The 21,435-nt window shown below is 51.5% G+C and overlaps 13 protein-coding genes across 13 annotated transcripts; 7 read left to right on the top strand and 6 right to left on the bottom strand.

The window, feature by feature from the left end:
* Window positions 1-4: 4 nt before the first annotated feature.
* Window positions 5-1,628, top strand: MGL_2228 (uncharacterized protein; the record flags this gene model as incomplete). The annotated part of the gene is made up of 2 exons (XM_001730380.1): window positions 5-358; window positions 444-1,628. 2 exons carry the CDS (start codon window positions 5-7, stop codon window positions 1,626-1,628), a joined length of 1,539 nt encoding a protein of 512 aa, XP_001730432.1.
* Window positions 1,629-2,076: 448 nt separating this feature from the next.
* On the top strand, window positions 2,077-2,379 carry MGL_2227 (uncharacterized protein; the record flags this gene model as incomplete). Its single annotated transcript, XM_001730379.1, has 1 exon — window positions 2,077-2,379. One exon carries the CDS (start codon window positions 2,077-2,079, stop codon window positions 2,377-2,379), a length of 303 nt encoding a protein of 100 aa, XP_001730431.1.
* Window positions 2,380-2,632: 253 nt separating this feature from the next.
* Window positions 2,633-3,715, top strand: MGL_2226 (uncharacterized protein; the record flags this gene model as incomplete). The annotated part of the gene is made up of 1 exon (XM_001730378.1): window positions 2,633-3,715. One exon carries the CDS (start codon window positions 2,633-2,635, stop codon window positions 3,713-3,715), a length of 1,083 nt encoding a protein of 360 aa, XP_001730430.1.
* MGL_2225 (uncharacterized protein) lies at window positions 3,712-4,746 on the bottom strand (the record flags this gene model as incomplete). The annotated part of the gene is made up of 1 exon (XM_001730377.1): window positions 3,712-4,746. One exon carries the CDS (start codon window positions 4,744-4,746, stop codon window positions 3,712-3,714), a length of 1,035 nt encoding a protein of 344 aa, XP_001730429.1.
* Window positions 4,747-4,990: 244 nt separating this feature from the next.
* MGL_2224 (uncharacterized protein) lies at window positions 4,991-6,157 on the top strand (the record flags this gene model as incomplete). The annotated part of the gene is made up of 1 exon (XM_001730376.1): window positions 4,991-6,157. One exon carries the CDS (start codon window positions 4,991-4,993, stop codon window positions 6,155-6,157), a length of 1,167 nt encoding a protein of 388 aa, XP_001730428.1.
* A 1,354-nt stretch (window positions 6,158-7,511) lies between these two features.
* On the bottom strand, window positions 7,512-8,705 carry MGL_2223 (uncharacterized protein; the record flags this gene model as incomplete). The annotated part of the gene is made up of 1 exon (XM_001730375.1): window positions 7,512-8,705. One exon carries the CDS (start codon window positions 8,703-8,705, stop codon window positions 7,512-7,514), a length of 1,194 nt encoding a protein of 397 aa, XP_001730427.1.
* A 161-nt stretch (window positions 8,706-8,866) lies between these two features.
* Window positions 8,867-10,747, bottom strand: MGL_2222 (uncharacterized protein; the record flags this gene model as incomplete). Its single annotated transcript, XM_001730374.1, has 1 exon — window positions 8,867-10,747. The coding sequence occupies one exon, from the start codon at window positions 10,745-10,747 to the stop codon at window positions 8,867-8,869; it is 1,881 nt and encodes a 626-aa protein (XP_001730426.1).
* Window positions 10,748-10,768: 21 nt separating this feature from the next.
* On the bottom strand, window positions 10,769-11,058 carry MGL_2221 (uncharacterized protein; the record flags this gene model as incomplete). Its single annotated transcript, XM_001730373.1, has 2 exons — window positions 10,769-10,947; window positions 11,001-11,058. The coding sequence occupies 2 exons, from the start codon at window positions 11,056-11,058 to the stop codon at window positions 10,769-10,771; spliced, it is 237 nt and encodes a 78-aa protein (XP_001730425.1).
* A 625-nt stretch (window positions 11,059-11,683) lies between these two features.
* MGL_2220 (uncharacterized protein) lies at window positions 11,684-13,333 on the bottom strand (the record flags this gene model as incomplete). The annotated part of the gene is made up of 1 exon (XM_001730372.1): window positions 11,684-13,333. The coding sequence occupies one exon, from the start codon at window positions 13,331-13,333 to the stop codon at window positions 11,684-11,686; it is 1,650 nt and encodes a 549-aa protein (XP_001730424.1).
* Window positions 13,334-13,785: 452 nt separating this feature from the next.
* On the top strand, window positions 13,786-16,533 carry MGL_2219 (uncharacterized protein; the record flags this gene model as incomplete). Its single annotated transcript, XM_001730371.1, has 1 exon — window positions 13,786-16,533. One exon carries the CDS (start codon window positions 13,786-13,788, stop codon window positions 16,531-16,533), a length of 2,748 nt encoding a protein of 915 aa, XP_001730423.1.
* Window positions 16,534-18,265: 1,732 nt separating this feature from the next.
* On the top strand, window positions 18,266-19,149 carry MGL_2218 (uncharacterized protein; the record flags this gene model as incomplete). Its single annotated transcript, XM_001730370.1, has 6 exons — window positions 18,266-18,268; window positions 18,329-18,472; window positions 18,502-18,650; window positions 18,697-18,832; window positions 18,892-19,028; window positions 19,122-19,149. 6 exons carry the CDS (start codon window positions 18,266-18,268, stop codon window positions 19,147-19,149), a joined length of 597 nt encoding a protein of 198 aa, XP_001730422.1.
* Window positions 19,150-19,384: 235 nt separating this feature from the next.
* Window positions 19,385-20,461, top strand: MGL_2217 (uncharacterized protein; the record flags this gene model as incomplete). The annotated part of the gene is made up of 1 exon (XM_001730369.1): window positions 19,385-20,461. The coding sequence occupies one exon, from the start codon at window positions 19,385-19,387 to the stop codon at window positions 20,459-20,461; it is 1,077 nt and encodes a 358-aa protein (XP_001730421.1).
* Window positions 20,462-20,754: 293 nt separating this feature from the next.
* MGL_2216 (uncharacterized protein) lies at window positions 20,755-21,110 on the bottom strand (the record flags this gene model as incomplete). Its single annotated transcript, XM_001730368.1, has 2 exons — window positions 20,755-21,022; window positions 21,055-21,110. The coding sequence occupies 2 exons, from the start codon at window positions 21,108-21,110 to the stop codon at window positions 20,755-20,757; spliced, it is 324 nt and encodes a 107-aa protein (XP_001730420.1).
* Between the last annotated feature and the right edge of the window lie 325 nt (window positions 21,111-21,435).

Raw genomic sequence — 21,435 nt, 5'->3', positions numbered from 1 at the left:
CACTATGGCATCACACTCGAATACCTCGAATGTGGTGGGCGGTCACTACCGGGTAGGGAAAAAAATCGGTGAGGGCTCATTTGGTGTGATTTTCGAAGGCACCGATCTTCTTACGCACCATCGCATTGCTATTAAGTTTGAGCCACGTAAAAGTGACGCACCTCAGCTTCGTGATGAGTACCGCACGTACAAAGTTTTGAGCGGCGTTCAAGGCGTGCCGCAGGTGTATTATTTCGGCCAGGAGGGCTTGCACAATGTGTTGGTTATCGATTTGCTCGGTCCATCTCTTGAAGATTTGTTCGATCTCTGTGGACGGCGCTTTTCCGTTAAAACGGTTGTGATGGTCGCCAAGCAAATGGTACGTACGAGGACGACGGCAACGGCACGACGAGCTGCTTGTGTTGCTGCAGTAACCAACGCATCTTGCTGACACTTGTACGCAGGTTTCTCGTGTACAATCTATTCATGAACGTAACTTGATCTATCGTGATATCAAACCAGATAATTTCCTTGTGGGGCGTGGGCCTGGCAAGTCGGCCAACATAGTGCATGTCGTCGACTTTGGGATGGCCAAACAATACCGTGATCCCCGGACAAAACAACATATCCCTTACCGCGAGCGCAAGAGTCTAAGTGGCACTGCACGGTACATGAGCATTAACACACACCTAGGGCGCGAGCAGTCTCGAAGAGACGATCTTGAGGCGTTGGGGCATGTGTTTTTGTACTTTTTGCGTGGAAGTTTGCCATGGCAGGGCCTTAAGGCTGCAACAAACAAACAAAAGTACGAAAAAATCGGCGAGAAGAAACAGAGCACGTCCATTAAGGATCTCTGTGATGGTCTTCCCGAAGAATTCGGCATTTACCTGAATTACGTACGCAAGCTCGGGTTCGAGGAGACGCCTGACTATGACTTTCTTCGCGAACTTTTCTCCAAGGTCCTTCGCGACATGGGCGAGGTTGATGACGGTGTGTATGACTGGCTCATGATGAATAATGGCAAGGGCACAGAGTCAGACCCTTCACGCTCTGCACATGCAGAGCGTGGAAATCCCCAAGACTTGCTTGCTACTGCTGGTGCTGTCGGTTCTGGCACGCCCGTTGCTAACGCTGCGGGTACCGTCGCAGTCTCGGGCGCGGCCACTCCGGGCGCTCAACCGACACCTCATGGTAGTGGACGTCAGCGGTATCGCACGGGAGAAATGGGCACGCGACTCAGCACGACTGAAATTCGCACTGAGCAGGGCTATGCACCTATACGCGACGTGCCACATTCGAATGCTAAGTTCACCCGCTCGCAGCAGCAGCTTGCCATGTCACCATCTGCATCTGGTGCGCGAGTCGCATCTGGCGCCGGCTCACCACATTTGGACGAGCGCCCACGACAAACAGCACGTCGCTACGAATCGCGGCCATTCGCACTAGCGAATTCCATGTCTGCTGATGCGGGTGGGACGACAATGCATGATGCGCCTGGTCGCATGAACCATCCAGCTGCGTCGCCAGCTGCGTTGCATAATGGCATGGCTGATACGAGTGGCACCGGTTATCAGACGACTGCGCCTTTGATGGAACGCCGGACCTTCGGTCAGCGGCTGGTGGACTTTTTCCTTTGTCGCTGTGACTAGGTGTATACTGACTCCCTCTACATGTGTCTTGGACTTGATCATGCACACATTTCGTGCGTATATATTTACATTCGTTAGTAGTGAGGCGTCATGTTTTTCGGACTTTATGTATTTGGCGGACTTGGGTCTAAGTATTATCGCTATTGGTGTGTGTCCGTTATAATCTTGTGTGTGTCTTCAATCGTGCTGAGGATCGGATGTTCCAGGCATTGGAACGTCTGGTTGGCAAATTAGGCAGCATGGAGTGTATAAAATGTTGCGGCAACTTAGACCGCGCGTGACCTCCACATTACGCACAAAGACTCGAGAGTGGCAAAGGAAGGTGATGCAGGCGGGCGTATGTGCGTAGATAGCTAGGTAGGGGTTGTGCTACTGGGAAGAGGCCGGGTCCCAAGGTAGTTTGTGGAGGGCTCGAGCCTGGCGATCCGTGTTTTGGCAGACGCCGTCTATGATGTCAAAAGCGTGCCGCCGCTTCGCTGTCATTGGTGCAGGGCCAGCGGGTCTAGCTGCTGCCCAACAGCTTCGTGCTGTGGCTGGCAATGCGCCCGTTGACATTGTTGTGTTTGAGCGTCAATCGACGATCGGTGGCTTATGGACATACGAACCTGATCCTGGGCCGTGCATACTGCGTGTTCCTGCATTTCCACGACCAGGAGATGCAGGCTATGCATCATCGAACCCACACGAATTACAATGCCCGCGTGCGATGTATGAAGATCTTCGTACGAACATTCCGTCGGTGCGTATGTGAACAATGGGTTTTCGAACTCCCCTCTCCTCACACATGTGATAGCCAGTGATGGCCTTTCGTGGCGTTCCGTTTTTCCGTGACACCCCCATGTTTCCTACACGAGGTATGTGTGTTTGGTCAACCGGCGCTAGTATCAATGTAACATGCTTACATCCTTGTACGCATACACACATCAGCACACGTCCTTGAGTATTTGTGGCATTTTGCACGTACACAATGCATTCTATCGATGATTCAATTTCGGACAGAAGTCATGCGCGCTAAGCGCGTCGACAATACGTGGCTTGTCACGACACGTGCTCTCGATTCTCAACAAGAACAGACGCACACATTCGACTACATCGTGGCGGCACATGGACGGTGTAATGCGCCGTATATCCCTGCCATCCCAGGCATATCAAATTTTCGTGGGCGACAGATTCACAGCGCCTGGTACAGGTACCCAGATACGCTGCAGGCACGACGCATCTTGATCGTGGGGAACAACTCATCTGGTGCAGATATTGCACGTGAATTGTGTGGTGGTGCCGTCCGCACATGGCCCACCGCAGCTTCTTGGGAGAGGCAGCTGCAAGATGTTTCGGTGTTTCACTCATACCAAGATCCAACGAAACCTCCACCGGTGGACTTCGATCCTCGTGACGAGTCAAGTCCGTCGTGGTGCCGGAGGATCCAAGTCGTTGGACCTATCCAGTATATCGACGAGCAAGGCGTGATTGTATTCCATGATGGACGTCGTCTTACCAACATTGACATGATCGTCTGGGCAACAGGCTTCTTGTACCAAGTGCCGTTCTTCCACGCGAGCGATCCGCCCTTTGCTGAATCGCCTCTTGTCGTTCGTGATGAGCATACACGCGCGATTCCGTCGGTTTCGGCAGTAAGTGTACTGCATCAACTAGATGACTGGATGCTTTTTTATCGAACAGAGCCGAGCGTTTGTTTCTTGGGCTTGCCGAATCGCATTGTTCCATTTCCCATGGTGCAGCTGCAAGCTCGCGTGGCGGCGCATATTTGGCTGAACAAGATGCATCCATTGCCACGCGCGCGTGCAGAACTTCGTATCAATGATCCAGAGCGTTGGAACATTCGGAGCATGGATACATCGAGTAGTGTAGCATTGGATCAAGCGCAGCCTGGACCACGTCGCTTCGAAAGCCCCGACGTCTGGGGGGACTTTACGATGGGCGCGGACGCCGAAGCTGCGTACACGGATGCTTTGTTGAGTCTGCTGCCAGCTGCAAGTAATGCGCCAGAATGGGCACCGTTCCCTACTTGGCGCCGCGAGCTCCGAAAGCAAGGGAAGGCGAAACGACGGGAGATCCTGGGATACTAGCGCGACCAAACATGCACTGTGCCACAGGAAGATGCCGTGACAACCTGGGGATCCTGCTCGTCTGGACATGTTTCGGTCCACAGGATCGTCACAGGCACGTGCGGTGCGCGGCGGTGTCTCAGACTGCCACGCATGTCCGGCTTATGCGCCCATTTGACCCGGCCTTTCAGAGTATCCCAAGCGTACAAGTGCCCTGTTTCATCTCCACTAAATACGACTGCTTCGTCGCGCGAAAGGTCTGAGTGACAGCGGAATGCGTTCTGCGTGTGGCCCTGGAAACACTGCAATTGCGTTCCATCGGCCAAGTCCATGAGTCGGTGCGTAGATGAGAGCTGTGTCACAAGCACGGCGGCCCCGTCCTTCGTTGGCGTCAGGGATGTGATGGGCTCATCGAGCGTATCTGTGCGTAACTGACCCATGCGTACGTCATAGGTGCGTAACGCGCCGTCTACGGATGCCGTGTGGACGCAGTTAGGTGTGGGAGCTAGTGCGAGAATAGCATCCTGCGCATCACTTGCTTCCCAGATCGGTCGCCATGCATTCGATGCGCGCAAATCAAATGCACGCAAAGTCTTGTCACTACCTCCCGTGTACAAGAGGCTACCATCGTCATGTGCACCGGCGAATCTCACGTCATGGATTCGACCTGTGTGTGAGTGAAAGCGGCGGAATACTTGACCCGTTGCAACATCCCATAGCATTACTGCTCGATCTGGCCCGGCACTGGCGAACCTCATGCTATCTGGCGCTATGTCCAGACACAGCACTTCGTAGGAATGCGCGCTGTAGCGCTGGATGCATGGCGAGCGACCTTTCGAATCGACCTCATCCGAAACGCCTGTCTTTGCATTCCATAAGTGAATTTGCTGATCGCCACCACCTGTCAGCAGATACCGACCGCCAGGATTGTATCGTGCGACATGCACAGCGCCTGCGTGTGCTTGGATTGTATGCTTGGGTGTCAAGTCAGTGTTCCGAGACAATGCCGTGGCAGACTTGTCTAATTGATCTGCACTGGGATACAGTGCCATGCCGATATGAGCGTAAATGTCGTTGGAATGAATCAACGTTGGCCGCGCTTTTGGTTGCACGAATCGTCGTACGTAGCGTATCTCACCATGTAAAAATACTTTCTTTCTGACACGCAACAGAATTTAGGAAGTGGAGTTGCTGCCGCCCTGCTCGGCTCGGCTCAGCTCCGCTCCGCTCCCCTGCATCTGCCAGGGCTTCCCCTTCTTGTGGGATCATTTAGCGACACGCTCTGCCTGAAAAGACATGCCGTGGTCACAGGACGTCAAGGCAACATGGCTCGAAGAAGTCATCTTTCTGGGAACAGGCACGAGTTCACAGGTGCCAGCCATCCATTGCATCACTGACAAGAACTCAGATTGTGTGACGTGTACAGATGCCATGAAACCAGGGAGCAAGAATCGCCGCTTTTGCACATCAGCTATTGTCCGTGGAAGTAAGCAAGGATGTCCTGGTACCAGTTCGACGATCCTGATTGATTGCGGTAAGTCTTTTTACGAGTCGGCCCTACGTTACTTCCCTGTGTATGGACTACGAAACATTGACGCGTTGCTTTTGACGCATGCACATGCCGACGCTATGTTGGGACTTGATGATTTGCGCAGCTGGACGATGAATGCTTGTATCCAGACGCATGTTGATGTGTACCTCACGCGCGAATGTATGGATACAGTGCAGCAGACGTTTCCGTACCTTGTGGATACATCGCGCGCCACAGGCGGCGGCGATGTCGGTGCATTGCGCTGGCACATCATTGACCCTCATACACCATTTCTAGCCGGGCCGCAGCAAGTGCCAGTTCAGCCTTTGTATGTGGAACATGGATACACGCATGGTGGCCGTGTGCCATTTGCATGCCTTGGATTCCGCATCGACTCCATGAGCTACATCAGTGACTGTGTACGTACAAGCGGGTGCACGCATCTCTGTCGCAGAAGATCTAACAGCCAGCACCATATACCTGAGACAACCATGGAAAAAGTCGTGGGTAGTGATCTCTTCATTCTGGATGGCCTAAAGATGAACCGTCATACAAGCCATTTCTCCATTCCTCAGGCGATTACATGCACATTGGATCTGTGCATGCGCCATGCACATCGGCAGCTCAGTCCACCTTCCTTGACGGTACTCACCGACATCACACACCGCCTAGAACACCATTCCACAGAGTCACAGATCGTCACGCTTCTTGACGGACTCGCCGCATGGCTTCATCAGCAGGGCTGGAGCGCGACAGATGCGCCTTCCCGGTGGTGGACACGCATCTGGGACGAGCAAGAGAATGAGCTGCACGAGCGCCTCCAGCTCACTCCATTATCGTCGTCTCTGTCTATTAAACATGCGCACCCACTCGTGCCAGACATGCGCGTTGCGTATGACGGCGCGCGTGTCACGTTTTCTAGGCACGTCTAGTACGGCTGTGGCCGTAGCCTCCGGTAGAACAGGGAGAGTGGCATGTATAGAATGTCTTGGCATTCTATACATCACGTGATATGCATGGGCCACGCATCAGCCCTGTAAGTTCACGCGCCCCATTTTGGTGTGTGGGGGATGGGGCGTTTGAGGTACGACGACCCAACATTCTGCGTGGAACAGCGTCGGTTCGTGGGAAGTTCGCACGACTTCGGCATTGGTTCTCTTGACGTGGCATGTGGGCTTGGGTCGCTAGTATCGTATGTTCGGTAGCCGTGGGCTGGGGCATAGTCCCACCAAACCGCGCTGGACAGATTTGGACATGGGTGAGTTGCGGCGCCACGGCCTTAGCAGTCAAATGGCTGTGGGAGAATTCGAACTTGGCGTGTCGATCGCGCATCATAGAGCCATCGAAAGAGCGCATTGTCATTCTCGGCGCGTCAACAGCTGACGGAATCGGCGCAGCTATTGCACGTCAATGCATAGCGCGTGGCTCATCGAGGATCGTCTTGGTAGCGCGACGGAAAAGTGCTTTGGAACAGGTAAAGCTGGCTATTGTGAGCGAGCAAACCGATCCTGAAGCGCAGGCACGTGCACAATGTATAAGGACTATTGCCGCTGATTGCACGGTCGAGGAAGATGTGCATGCGTTGCAAGAGGACTTGATGCACCAGTTGGGAGGTATCGACACGCTCTACCTAGTGTTTGGTCGGTTGTGGAACTCGTCATTCTTACGTGCCGCTTATTCTGACCCTGTATTTGGTCAGACTGAATTTACCTCGCTTGAAAGTCTCAGGCATGTGAAGACTAGCGTACAGGCCATGTCCGACTGCAATCTTCACGGCACCGCCCTCGTCTTGGCAGCCTTGATACCGTGCATGCAAGTCACATCCAACGCACCATTTGTATCGACAATTGGGTCGCTCGCCTCCCTTGTTCCCGCGCCAACGCGCTCCGTCTACTGCGCGACGAAAAGTGCACAGCAAATGCTCATCGAAAGCGTGGCACTCGAGTGCGAGACGCAAGCTCAAATGCCTGGCAGAGCGCTGGTCCAATTTAGTGTGCTGGCGCCTTCGACCGTATCGACGTCTTTCCGTGAAAGCAGTGGCGTTGAAGTTCGCGCATCTGATTTACGTTCTGCAAATCAATTACGCGCTCAAGATGTGGCAGCAAGAGCTGTCTTTGATGTTGACCACAGAAACACTGGCGTCAATCCGATGCCTTGGAAGTATTTTCTAGTATGGGTGCTCCGCCCTCTCATGTACGTACGCTATCTATCTATGCTGACACCATGCAAAGCTCTCGCATTATAAATCGTGGCGCTCACGAGCGCTATGCATACTAAGACACTATTTCAAGACTGGATGTGTGTCTTTGCAAGTTCATCAGCCAAATCGTCAGCCTCAGGGTCCTTCTTCTCCTTCTCGCCAACATCTTCTTCATCGTCCTCCTCGTCCTCCTCGTCCTCCTCGTCTTCCTCGTCTTCCTCGCCTTCAGGATCCATTTCATCCAGCTCGTCCAGTGCCTCGCTGTGGCCCCACTTCTCCAGAGAAGCAGCGATCTTGGAAATGCAGTCATCGTCCACATCGGCAAAGTTGCCATTGATTTCGAGCGTCTTCAGCTCACTTAGATGGTGCTCAATTGCATGTCCCAGTTTATGCAGCGCATCGCGATTCAGGTCACAGTACTGCAGATGCAGTGTCGTAAGCTTCTTGTTTCGCCCCATACTCAGTGACTCGAAGAGCAGTGAGCCGCCTTTCGACTTCAGCAAGCAGTCAGACAGGTTCAGCGTCCGCAGATGAGGCCAGTTCGGTAGCGCCTTCGCAACGGATCTCGATCCTCGCAACGTAGCGGTGTTGTCTTGTAGATTTAGCACCTCGAGATCTTTGCAGTCGGACAGACCTTCACACAGCGCTCGCACACCTTCCATGCGAATTCCATTCTGGTACAGACTGACCTCCGTGATTCCACGGTGTTGCGCAAATGCACGCGCCCAAGCGATTGCGGAGCCATTTTCCAAACGATTGCGCCCACATACGACTACACGTAGCTGACTCTTCTCGCCGTCCTTGAGGTGTTTTGCTGATTCGTATAGCGCGTCAGCAACAATAGTGCCACCAGAAACTCCAAGTCCGTTGTTGCTCAGTTTAAGCACGCTAATGTGCCGGTTGTTGGTGAGTAAGTTCACCATAGGTTCCGCTGACCGACCACCAAACGCATTGTCCGACAGGTTGACTTCTTCCAGCTGCTCATGATCAACTAGAGCATCGCAGAGCGCACGCAGCGCATCTGGAATCTCGGTGATAAGTCTTCCAGTGAATATATCGGCCATGTCAGCAACCCTGAGTGTCTTTTTCGTTTTCAGTACATTAGCTAGAGCCTGGCATGCGCCTACACCCAATGTGTTGCCACCAAGGTGGATTTCATGAAGTGGCTCAATCTTTTCCAGTTCTGCTAGATACGGTGAAATATCTTCCTTGCTGTTTAGCTTTAATCCCTTGCCGAGGATATTAAATATCCCCGACGACGTGCCACTAGCAGCGTCCATGTTCCGATGACGTATGTGAGTGTGTTGAGAAAAGCCACTCGATTTCTTGTGCAGCTCATACCACGTGGCCATGTTGGTTGCTTTTGTGCTTTGCTTTTTATTTTTATTTTATTTTTTTCATTTCCAAATTTTCCAGCTGGATTCCTACATTCGTTTCACTGTTACAGATTGGTCACGCCTAAAGGATCTGTGGAGGCTGTCAGCGCTGACGCAGCTGTGGAAGGAAGTTCGTGATGTAAGTGTTGGGCTGAGGTTGATGCGGATATCTCGCGTGATGTAGGTGGAGAAGAGGACATCATAGAAGGCCAAGACGTCGAAGGCTGCGCAAGACTAATGGGTGTCGTCGAAGCTCTTGCATTGCAATTGACGTCGTCCATAGAGAGGGCGTCAAATGACTGCCAATCGTCAGGTCTTTTGGAGACCCATGGATTGTGATGATGCTCATGGAGAGCAGGTGCATAGCCTCCGCGTATTGCCATGTCGGACTCGGAGTCTTTTGGGGCTGGCTCAGGCATTCCAGCATTCTCTGTTGATTTTCGTAGAGCCTCTTGCATACGGTTCCAACCGTCAGAAAAGAGGGATCGGACACTCCGCGCAGCCATTTGGAAAGCTTCCTCAGGGCTTCGCTGCTCGGCATGTGTATCCGAAGTCGCAGGTGATTTGGCGGGTACGAATTGCCCGGCTTCAGCCAGCCTCTCATGGAATCGTTGGTATTCTAAACGCTTAGCATCGACAAGTGCGTTTAAACACGTGTCTGAGTGGCGGAACAGGTCTGCAGAGAATCGAACATCTTTGGGGCGTGGGAACAGAACGCCTTGATCACCATGACCATGCGTGCTATCCAAGCACGAGTTGTACATTGAATTGCGCCACATGCCTCTTCTAGGGAGAAGTTCATCCCAAACACTGGGGGTACTCTGGGATGGACTTCGTTCCTTGTTTGGCAGTAACGGCGATTGTCTCTCACGTTCCGAGTTGAATAAAAATGTGCCGGTGGTACCAGAGAAAATTTGGAGTACCAGTTCGGCAAGATAACCTCCATTGAACTCGAATCGATCCGGATTCTGGTACTGCAGCTGCCACACGCAGTCGAGAAATTGGAAGAAAATCGGCGCACATTGCGATGCACCGTTGGCTTGAAAGTGTGCCGTGATAGTTTTGGTGAAATCCCAGAATGACGGTACTCCCCGTGGATTGTCTGCCAGCTGCTGATCATGGTCGGAGGCATCAAGATCATGCGTCGACTCATGCACAGGAGGCGTCATATCAAACTTTGACGGGCTTCCGTGGACGAGTCCATGGCGCTCCTGGAACTGGTGCCCGAAACTCAGCCAGTCTTTCTCAATTAGCACGGCGAAACCTTCGAATGTACGGTAATATGGGTCCAGACAAATTTGCGCCAGGGACGTGAGCTGAGCTGTGCGATCCCAGCCGTCAGAACAATGAACAAGAACGTGCGACGAATGCACGTTCACATTCCGTACGATGAGCAGAGTCCCCTGCAGAATGGCCTCGAGGTGCTTGAGCCAATGTGAACGCTGAAGAGCCAAGGAAATATCGGCGATTTGTGATTGCTCTTGCTGCGAATCCAACAGTAGCTGTTCATCTATCGTACGGAAAGCCGCTTGGACCTTGGCAAGGGAATCGCGCATGACATGAATATTGTCAATGCCCAAGTACACCTTCTTGCTGTTTTTGTAATACTCCATGTTTTCAGAACCTGCACCTTTGGCATAATTCGCCATGGCATTTGTTGTAGGCCTTGCATCAATGATCAAGTTCGTCAGTGTCGATCCGTAAACGCGCTCTGTGCTGGTAGTCACAGCATCCGGACTCATGTGCGAAGAAAAAATGGCCTCAACAAGCCTCTCGTCCTGAAATGACCTATTCTGTGCGATTCCCACCATAGGCTGGCTTGAGCGCGTGATGGTTGCTGCATTCGCCCGATGGTAATACGTTAACACCGGAATACGACCCTTGCTGCGGTGTTTCGCCGCGAGAGCAAGTGTCTGATCGCTTATGTTGGAAGGGACAACTAACATGGCCGGGTACGTCGGTGAAAGCTAGAGGGTAAATGCACATCTATCACGTACCGCATAGTCAGCATTGACAGACGAGAATCGCCACGTCCGTGTGTGTGTGCCAAGTCCTTGCCGCTTAAACTCTTTTGCGGCGTTGTAGAGCTGCCAACCATCGCCGACAGATTTATTGCCATGGAATGCATATAGTTTTTCGACAGAATCTTGCATCAGTATGAAAAATACAAAAGACCGACTTCAATGGCCAAATACGTACCGATACTCGATGCGTCTCTGAGTCTGGTCATGGTCTCAAGAGCATCTGTCTCATTCATGCATCCGAGTACTAAGTGCTCATTTGTCGCAAGATATATCGATATAGGGTAGAGTGGTTCAGAGGTGTGTGCAGGGCGCGCCATGGGTCGACGCACGGCATAAGTAATGAGGGGCAGCTCGACCTAATGTCAGCGAGGCACAATACACACTTTCTCCGTCGCGTCTTCACCTGCTAGCACAAGATGAAATGATGTCACTTGGACAGATACGTGTCTCCATGTTCTGTGGCGTAAAATCCACCCATACACTGCCTTTCATTAGCATGTCTACAGCGCCGAAACACACCTCATGCATCACAAGTGGCCAGTCGTACCTCCTCCCACATAACGCATCGTGCGCCACTACCCTACTCCTCCAACACGCTCACGAGCGCACATCAAGTCACGTGACATTACCTGAGCTGCCCCACCGTTTCGATGCGGGGATGGTATAGGTACGAACCGCGGAGAAGACTCTCGTCCTAACGGTGCGAATAAAGTGAGCCTAGTTGAGGGAACACATAAGCACGGTAGCTCCTATGTATTGCACAGAGAGATGAACGAGCCGGGAAAAACGATACAAAGACACTGATTATATATCCTTGTGAAGTTGCTACACGAGTCGCTTTGTCATATCTGGGAGGCGTTAGTTCAGGCATGCGTTATACGTACAAGGGCCTTCGAGCTCATAGCCAAGTCGGCGATAATAATCACGCGTTCCAACGCCTGAAATGACAGCCATCTTTACGCTGCCATGCTCGTCACGAGCAATGGCTTCGGCTTGCTCCATCAACAAGGTACCGAAGCCTTGATGCTGGAATTTGGTCGGATCGCGGCTGTGAAGCGGGACAGCACTGCCGTACGTGTGCAATTCACGCACAATCGACGTCTGTCCGTCTTTGAGCAACTCTGTCCGATACGTTCCTGTGCTGGAACACTTTCGAAGACGGAGTAAAGCGACGAGAATATCTCGGTCAGGATCCTCGTACGAAAGGAACGTCTCCCAGCCGCCATTTGCAGTATAGTCACGACGAAGGAATTCAATTTCCTCTGGACGCACTTTCGTATGAATTTCATGGATACCGACTTCTCGGTATCGAACGTCGCGGCATGTGACGCCAAAGTCGCGCATTCGCTCGAGAGCCATCTCCCGCAGGTTGCCATTCTCAACACCACTCGAGACAAGTGGCATAGGAATATCACGCTGCACGCGGTACACGCGTGTCCAGGGAGGCACCAATGCAAGGATGCGAGCGATGATATCGACGAGAAAAGATGGCGTGTAGTTCTTATAGCGACCTGTTCGCCATAGTTCGTACAGACCCGTGCCGCGAATGACCAACGTGGGATACAATTTGAGGCCGTCCGAGCGGAATGCAGGGTTCTCAAAGTACTCTTTGAACTGCTCCATATCACGCTCAACACCGACGTTGGGAAGATCTGGCATCATATGAGCCACAACTTTGTAGCCGGCATCCTTCGCGAGATGAAACGTCTCACAAACTGCCTTGACTGTATGTCCGCGATTTGTATCACGAGCCACATCCTCATACACACTTTGCACGCCAATCTCAAGACGCGTGCACCCGTAGCGCAGCATCTGAGACAAGTGCGGGCGCAAACAATAGTCCGGACGCGTCTCGATCGTGATGCCAATGCATTTGGTTTGAGACCGCTCCGAGTATCGTACTGCTTCATCGACGTCCAGTCCCGTGTATCCACTTAGTGCATTGTGCAGCTGAGCGATGAATTCATTCCGATACTGCTCCGACAAGCTCATGAAAGTGCCGCCCATAATGATGTATTCGACTTTGTCGACGCTGTGTCCCAATTCGCGAAGTTGTTGTACACGACCGCGGCTCTGTTCGTATGGGTCGTACCGTGCGCGAATTGCACGCATAGATGTTGGTTCATATCCTGTATAGGACTGTGTGCTGTATTCAAAGTCTGAATCCGGTCCTCCGGGGCAATACACACAAATGTTGCCTGTCAGCGCAATATGTGGACAGCGATGCGGCTTACACATGACCGCGACAACAGCAATGCCGCTCGCGCTGCGAATTGGCTTTGCACGCAATGCTGGCACAAGGATCTTTTTGTGCGTGTCGGGGATCGCAGCAATGATATCTGTGAGTCTCGGAACGCCTCCGTATCCATGTTTTTTGCACGAAGCGCTGCGGATTGCATTCAATGAGACAGATTTGGATTCTTCATGTGCATGGACAAGCTGTGCTGCAATATCTGCACACACACGAAGAAGACATTCCGCCGATGTCGAGGTCGATGACACGGCCATGTCGACTGAGCGAGTCTGTACCAAAGAAGAAATAGACGTGCAAACACGTATGTGTCGATGAAAACAATGTGATTCTTTGCTTACCCTTCAATCTCGCAGGCCGCAGTTTGACTAGAGTGATTTTCCTTTTTTTTTTTGGTATTGCTCTTACAACTTTGATTGATTTAGGGCCTCCGAGACAAGAGCTTTTGCTGCTTGTCGACTAGCTGACTCCCTAGCTTGGTCTCGTTACATGAATTTGTCAGCAGCGAAATTTGTAGGAGAAATATTGACGCCCTGCCTGTCTTTTCGCGCATGACAAGCACGACTGACATAAAATACGATGGTGGAGGGCACATAAAGTTAAGCCAGCGTCAGGCAGTCGTCCAGGTGGCGGCGTAGATCAACGTCCTGCAACGTAAGGTCAAAGAAGGGAGGTCTCTTGGCGTAACGGCATCACGATCACCGGGACGATGCGTGGTTGGCAGTGGGGTGCATGGCTCAGTGCACTTGTGGTAGGTGCTTTGGCAAATGTTTCCGAGTCATCAACGCAGGATGTGAATCTTGTTGACATCATAAGCACTTACCCAGAACTGTCAACCTTCATTCATTATCTACAACGGGCGCGTCTGATTCCATCGCTAAATCGCATGCAAGAGAAAAGTGATGTTTCTTCGGGAATGACGATCTTTGCTCCCACAAATGCAGCGTTTGAATCATTCTGGCGTCATGGCGACTTGGGGAACAAGTCTGTGGTGTCTGAACAAGAGCAGCACCTGCCGGACAATATTCAGGCAGAACTTCGGCAACAGCTGCTTTACCACGTACTCAATTATACTCTGTTGGACGGGAACGATGCCAACCTATTTTTAGAGACGTTGCATTTCCCATCACGCAAGCGCCTGTTCGAACCCACTCGGCCAGGCACTGTGCCGCAGAAACCACAAGATCCTCCGCATCCTGGCGCCGAGGATCGCGGTGGCTTGCTGGGTGGATATGGGCAAATGCTTCGTGTTGTCCGTGCTGAAAATGGCTCTATCACGCATGTCGGCATGGATCATCGCGGAATGCATGGTGCACGCATAGTCCATGTGGATCGTCGCTCGCGCCATGGCATCGTGTACTTGATTGATCGAGTGATTTCGTTGCCGCCGTCACTCGATGTGTTTTTACGCGAGCAGAGTGTCTCCACCTTATTCCGCCACATCCCTAACGACACTCTGCGCACGCTTGCAACGACGGCACACCTGACCGTATTTTTGCCCACTGATGCAGCATGGCATCAGCTAGATCCGCTCGAGAAAAAGTACCTTCTGGGCTCTAGCCCTGAGGCACTCCAAGATCGCTTGCGTGTGTTTGGATGGCACGCATCGAGCACGGGTCTAGGTGATGGCCGTGTCGCATATGCGTCGGAGCTGCTTGCTGCTCCTCAGACCAACCTCACGACCATCCTTGGTGGTGATGTGCATGTGAGGACGCAAGCTGGACCGACTCCTGGCTCTCCCCGCTCCCTGTCTCTTGATGGCATGTCGATCGTGCAACAGGATATCCTGACCGAGAATGGTGTCGTTCACATCGTGGACGGTATGCATATGCCGTTTGGTGATTTAGGTATGACGGCCGAAAAGTATTTACTCGCTCTTAATGCTACAGAGTTTGTCGCGCTCATGAAGCACGCAGGACTTGGCGACTATATAACCCAAGATCCGCATGAAGCAAGGCGTCCGGCAACACCGAGGGGTCCATTCACGTTTCTTGTACCTCCAAACTCTGCACTGCGTAACTGGGTACATCAACATGTGGCCCAGCCGATTAGCAAACATTCTTCGTCCATGCAGCGCCTTCGAGACATGTTATTGTACCATATCCTCCCAGACCATCAGCGCACACTTACCAACGAAACGCTTCTCACGACGCAATTATATCCAACCGGCTTACTCGGTGCACCTCAGCGCATACCAGTGATTTTGAGTGACAACAAAACGCTCACATTCGGGCACGCCCGCGTGACTCATGGTCCCGTCCATGCACACACAGCGACCATGTACCTACTCAGCGATATTGCGCGCGTCCCAACCGACCCTGTACATACTGCGGCGCGTGCATCTCTATCGACCTACGTCCAAGCACTGAGTAAGGCGCATTTGGATTCCAGCATACGCAAAGCACCGCTTATGACATACTTAGCGCCAATAAATGAGGCATTTGAGAATATGGGTTTGGCGGCCAAGTACTTGCTGCACACATCGAATGCAGATCTGTCGCATGTCATTGCTTCCTTCGCGTTACCAGGCGCCCTGTACTTGTCGTCACTAGAAGCGAATTGGACGCGTGTGGTCACTGGCGATGGATCCTTTGTGTGGCTACGACGCGACGAAGCAGGTATAGCAGTCCGCACGCCAACAACCGGTGCCACTCTCATGCAAACGACGCAGACTGATCTCATCACTGATACAGGTGTCGTTCATGCGGTAAGCGACGTTCAGCTACCACCGTCAGTCCCAATGACGCTGTCAAAGCTAGCGCGTGGTGCACCAACACAGAAGATGCTCTCGCTGATCCATGCGGCCGGCTTTGACTGGGTGTGGAACTCGTCTCTCACAATCCAAGCGGATCGGAAATGCAAGCAGCAAAAGTTGATCGTGCTTCTTCCCGAAGACAGGGCGTTTGCGAAACTGAACATCAGTTTATATGAAGCGAATCCAGAGTCACTTCGAGCTCTTGTTGCTCTGCACATCTTGGTTATGGACGAATGTCATTCTCGCAAACGCACAGATGAACACTTGCCGCTGCCCCTCTTCGACGAAATGGTGCATTCAACTATGCTTGATAAGCGCTTGGGTGGATCAAGTGCATTTGGCCGTCTTGCCTTCCGCCGCACCAGTGCATCGTCGAAGAACCAACTTGGATACATGGTCGGTATTAAAGGGGCTCGCAGCACGGTTGGAAAAGAGCATGCCGCCAACGTTCTCGATCTTGGACATGCAGTTCTTCACGAAACACTCGCTGACGGACACGTGGTGCCCGGTGGTGTTCTCACAATTGACACAGTCTTGGAACCATTTGAGCCTGGCTGGCTCCTGCGCTGGAATTGGACATGGAAGATGTGCCTACTTTTAGTGCTAGTTTCAGGCGCATGTGTTACAAGAGCTTACACGCGACACAGGCGCTGGGGCTACACGCGGGTCCAATCTGACGCCTTCGAGGGTGAAGAAGAGTAGCTTAATTTCGGTATATGTGTGCATACGATGGTGGCCGTACTTTCGATCCAGAGCCATCAAGTTAGAACCAGTTATCGTAGGGTAGATTCAATGCTGTTTGACGATTCGCGTAGATGGCTGACAGCTCTTGATAAAGGCATGGGCTTTCTCGCGAGTAAAGCCCCTATGATCAGCCGTTTTGAGTCTTGCTATAAGTGTGGGATTCATCTGCATGCGAGCCTGTGCCTTCCGCAAACATCTCAACAAAGATCTGGAGTCATGATTCCATTTTCAAGGCATTTCAAAGACGATTCGCCATCATCTTTCACGACATCAAAATTCAAAAGTACGCAGTAAAATAGTGCGAATATAAGATCAAAACGGTCCACTTCATGGTACAAAAGTGCAGAAACTTGTACATGTCAATAGTCTTTCTTAACTCGCCCAATTCATGTCATGCTCACTTGAATCAATAAAAGAAAATCGTTGCCAATATCGGACATTATCGTGCTCTGTAGGATCGTTATCCTTATTTGCAAAAAAAAATCTCTAGTCACCAAAGTTTCCTCTTTTCAAAAAGGGCGTCGTGATGACTGGACAGTCCCTCGGATGGTCGTGAATCGCTAGGATACCGCCGATGCTTGACGGATTCAAATCAAAGTGGGTAATTTATACCGTTACTTTATGCATGTTCTTCCCGTCAATATTTGCTTCGTCGAACTGTGCCTCTGGATGTAAAAAAATTTGCTACAGAAAGGCTTGTATGCTCGTTATGGCACATCCTGTGGCGGAGCAGCCGAACTAAAACCTCATCACGCATCTCATGTATCAATGGACAAAGTGGAGCTGATTGCATGGCGACCAATTTTAGAAGTGACGATGCCGCCTGGGCTCGTACACCTTAAATATCATTTACACATGTCTAGGAATCGTTCGGCATGAGATAGGTATGCTCTCGCGCCCCACATCGCGGTACTATGTCAGTGTCGTTGACGGTCATCCCACCGGTACGTGGAGGTGACAGCTATGAAGAGTCAGGGGGAGCGTCTAATGCGCATTACCAAAAGAGTCATCAAATATATAGGCCATGTAGAGACACAGGCCGTCGCAAGCACACAAATAAATATGTCAATTTTTTACGTCTATTACAATCTCCTCCATATTGGTAGCAAGAACACGTCTTCCACTCTTCTTGAATAGCTGCATGACAAAGAACAAAGACGTCTTCTGGGCCTTCAACAATCTGTCCCGGTTAGTTCATCTGCATGATTTTGAACCATGTGTCATTGCATAGTATATTGTGCAGTACCGCCACACTAAAGCTGACTCAGAACAAATTAGGCAATATAAGGTATCCTCGGTTCCCGAATGGGATCAGATCAGGTCTGTGAATGAAGGTTTCATCTTTGTGGCACAGCAGGCGTATACATGGACATGCATACTAACAAAAACACACATCGGTCAAATGTACGCACCTAATCCCTACAAAAAGCACATTTACTCATCTATAATGAGCCATGGTGCACACACAAGCGATCGTCGAAAATATGAAGAAGTTAGTGCGAAAGGGTCAAGTCTGAGGGAAGTGAGCAATATGTCAATGTGTGAAAATCACGTGATCACATGTTAGCACGGCCCAACGACCGTGAATTGCTTATCGATAGAGTGCGCCCCATACCTCCTGAGTGTGATTGTCGCCAACACCTGACCAACGAAGCACACGATCATGACGACGTATTTTGACACGCTCCGCATGGTACGTGATTTAAGTATGATCAGTTAAACGATCATGTCAGAGCTCATACTTATACTAAAGCGTTATCAAGATGTTCCTGTCACGGCAGAGGGCATCTCGACATCCGAATTCATTGATGCGACGGAGGGCGTCGTGAAGCTATTTGACTTGCTTGGCAGCAGTGCATTCGCTGTTGTTCAAAATGATATGAACGGAAACATTAAGGTGTGTTACATTGTGACACACATGAACAGCTCGTTCTGACACGTGCTCAGAAAATTCGCGATAGATTGTTGAGCACAGGTCCTGACTTGTCAGGCACGCTTCAGCTGCTTGTGAAGAACGAGGGACTTCCTGGAGACAAAAAGCGTACAGCGACAGAAGGCCTATTATGGCTTCTTCGGTATGTTTGCTTATTTTTGTCGCACTTACCACTTTCATTACTCCAGTGGCTTGGAGTTCACTGCGCGAGCCTTGCGGCTGTCACTTGAAAATCCAAGCGAAGAGCTCAGCACAAGCTTCACGAAAGCGTATGAGAACACACTTCGGAAGTACCACAGCATTCTTGTGAGACCTGTCTTTTCTGTATGTGCAGAATCATGGACGATCCATTTCTTTCCATACTGGCAAACTAACGCATGAAGCTTGCAATGAAGGCGTGCCCGTACCGCAAAGACTTTTACGCCAAGCTCGGTCCATCAGAGGACGTGGTGCGTACGCCTTTGACGGAATGGCTTGTCGCTTTGGAAAAAATTGTGCAGAATATGCACCAGTTCTATGAGTACGTAAGACAACCCTATTCCTGCGCTCCTACGAAGCCGGGGAATGTGTTTGGCAAAGAAGACAGCCCATTGTTCGACTAACCATGACATAGACAAGGCCAATATGCTAAGGGATTTTAGCCGATCGCCTGAGTAACCCTCATTGATGACATAGTTTTGACCAATAAGGAATAGGCAACCCACCAATAGCAGTTGATCTGTGCACGAGTGAAGGCTGTTCGTGTGCTGGCAGAGCACGTGGCTCGGAATGTGAGCCGTCATGTGCACGCAGGCGCACGTTCGGTGGACCGTGGACCGAATGTCAAGGGGGAATTAGGCTCAACTTGGTTCCGTCCGACCACGTTCATTGTTCAACATGGGTATTCTTGATATTGTTCCAGCTGGTGTTGTTTCAGGCAAGGATGTGTACAAGGTGTTCGACTACGCCCGTGAGCACCACTTTGCCATCCCGGCCTTCAACGTTACGACTTCATCGGTCGCCAACGCCGCCTTGGAGGCAGCTCGTGACGCCAAGGCGCCTGTGATTCTGCAGCTCTCGCAGGGCGGTGCCGCCTACTTTGCGGGCAAGGGTCTGCCAAATGACCAGCAGCAGGCTTCGGTCACTGGTGCAGTTGCCGCTGCCCACTACGTGCGCTCGGTTGCTAAGAGCTACGGCGTGCCAGTGATTCTGCACTCGGACCATTGCGCCAAGAAACTGCTGCCATGGTTCGATGGTATGCTTGCTGCTGATGAGGAATGGTACCAGAAGAATGGAGAGCCCCTGTTCAGTTCGCACATGCTGGACTTGTCGGAGGAGCCAAAGGAGGAGAACATTAAGACCTGTGTCGAGTACCTGAAGCGCATGGCCAAGATTGGCTGCTGGCTTGAGATGGAGATTGGTATCACTGGTGGTGAAGAAGATGGCGTGAACAACGAGCACGTCCACAACTCGGCCCTTTACACGCAGCCGGAGGACATTTGGGACATTTACAAGGCGTTCAGTGAGATCACGCCAAACTTTAGCATTGCTGCTGCCTTCGGCAACGTGCACGGTGTGTACAAGCCAGGCAATGTCAAGCTCCATCCTGAGCTTCTCAAGATGCACCAGGACTATGTGCGCGACCAGCTCAAGTCAGACAAGCAGAACCCAGTGTTCCTTGTGTTCCACGGTGGCTCCGGATCTGAGAAGCAAGAGATTGCGACGGCCGTCGTCAATGGTGTTGTGAAGATGAACGTTGACACCGACACGCAGTACGCCTACCTTGAGGGTATCCGTGACTTTATCCTGAACAAGAAGGACTACCTTATGTCGCAAGTTGGCAACCCCGAGGGTGCTGACAAGCCGAACAAGAAGCAGTACGACCCACGTGTCTGGGTGCGTGAGGGTGAAAAGACGATGTCCAAGCGCTGCCAGATTGCTTTCGACGACCTCAAGTCCTCGAACCAGCTCTAAATACGTACTACATAGCATTCTGATGGTAGTCAGAAAGTTTGCCTACATGTGATGAAATGACAGCCGCTATGGGTCGTAACATTGCAGATCAGTTTCGTGTGTTCTTTTAAATACCAAAATTAAAATTCAACACCATAGCAAGTCGGCGCAGCCCGATGCAGGTGTGGAACGGGCCCCAGGGCTTTCGCGTGTATGTGAATGGCAGTGGTATATGCAGCCAGAGCAAAGCGGCACGCAATGGCTGTGCTTGTAGCATTCTTTTGCTTGTCCATATCGCACTTTGTCTAAGGCACTTAGAATCCACGGGGATTCACACGCAGTGTCTTGCGCGTGAACTTCGGCACCTTGTGAACACTCTTGCGGAAGTTGGCACCGTGAGGTGAGAACACCATATATTTATCGCGAGGATGCATTTCACTCTCAGTAGGAAGTTGCTTGGCACACTCCAGTGCGCGGCACTGGACACCACTAGTCCGAATCGTATCAATGACTGTATCAACATCACGCAAGCGTTGACGCACACGTGCTTTTCGTGTAGCGGACATGCGCCAAGGGTTTTTCCTGTACACGTCAGTAATGTCACGGACACGTACCATAGTAGGCCACTAAATGCCGAAGCACTAGGCCGAAAAGCACCTAAAAAAGACATTACACGTCTATCTAACAGTCGTGCGCGACTAGTGGTAGTGACTAGAAACCAGTGCTGTTAGTTCGACCGCGAAAGCCAGGTACTTGTCTATTTGACTCACGCAGGGGGTAATGTCGATGCTGGCGATGGCGTCGTTCAGATGACAGGATGACAATATGCACGTGACCCAGTCTTCCACGTGTATCCCCGCGCTCAGTATGCAAGGTGCATCCAAGAAGCGTGGCGCAGCAGTGGTGCAGGCACAAGGCGGCACACACCCATACACACACAGCCTCCCCCTCCTCACGACGTCTGAAGCTTTCGCTCTGTGACATGGAACGCGGGT

Source organism: Malassezia globosa (assembly GCF_000181695.2).
Source record: "Malassezia globosa CBS 7966 chromosome Unknown mgl_sf_5.2, whole genome shotgun sequence".
NCBI classification, from domain to species: Eukaryota; Fungi; Basidiomycota; class Malasseziomycetes; order Malasseziales; family Malasseziaceae; genus Malassezia; species Malassezia globosa.
The sequence above is the reverse complement of the archived record's forward strand: the minus strand, read 5'-3'. Positions and strand labels throughout refer to the sequence as shown.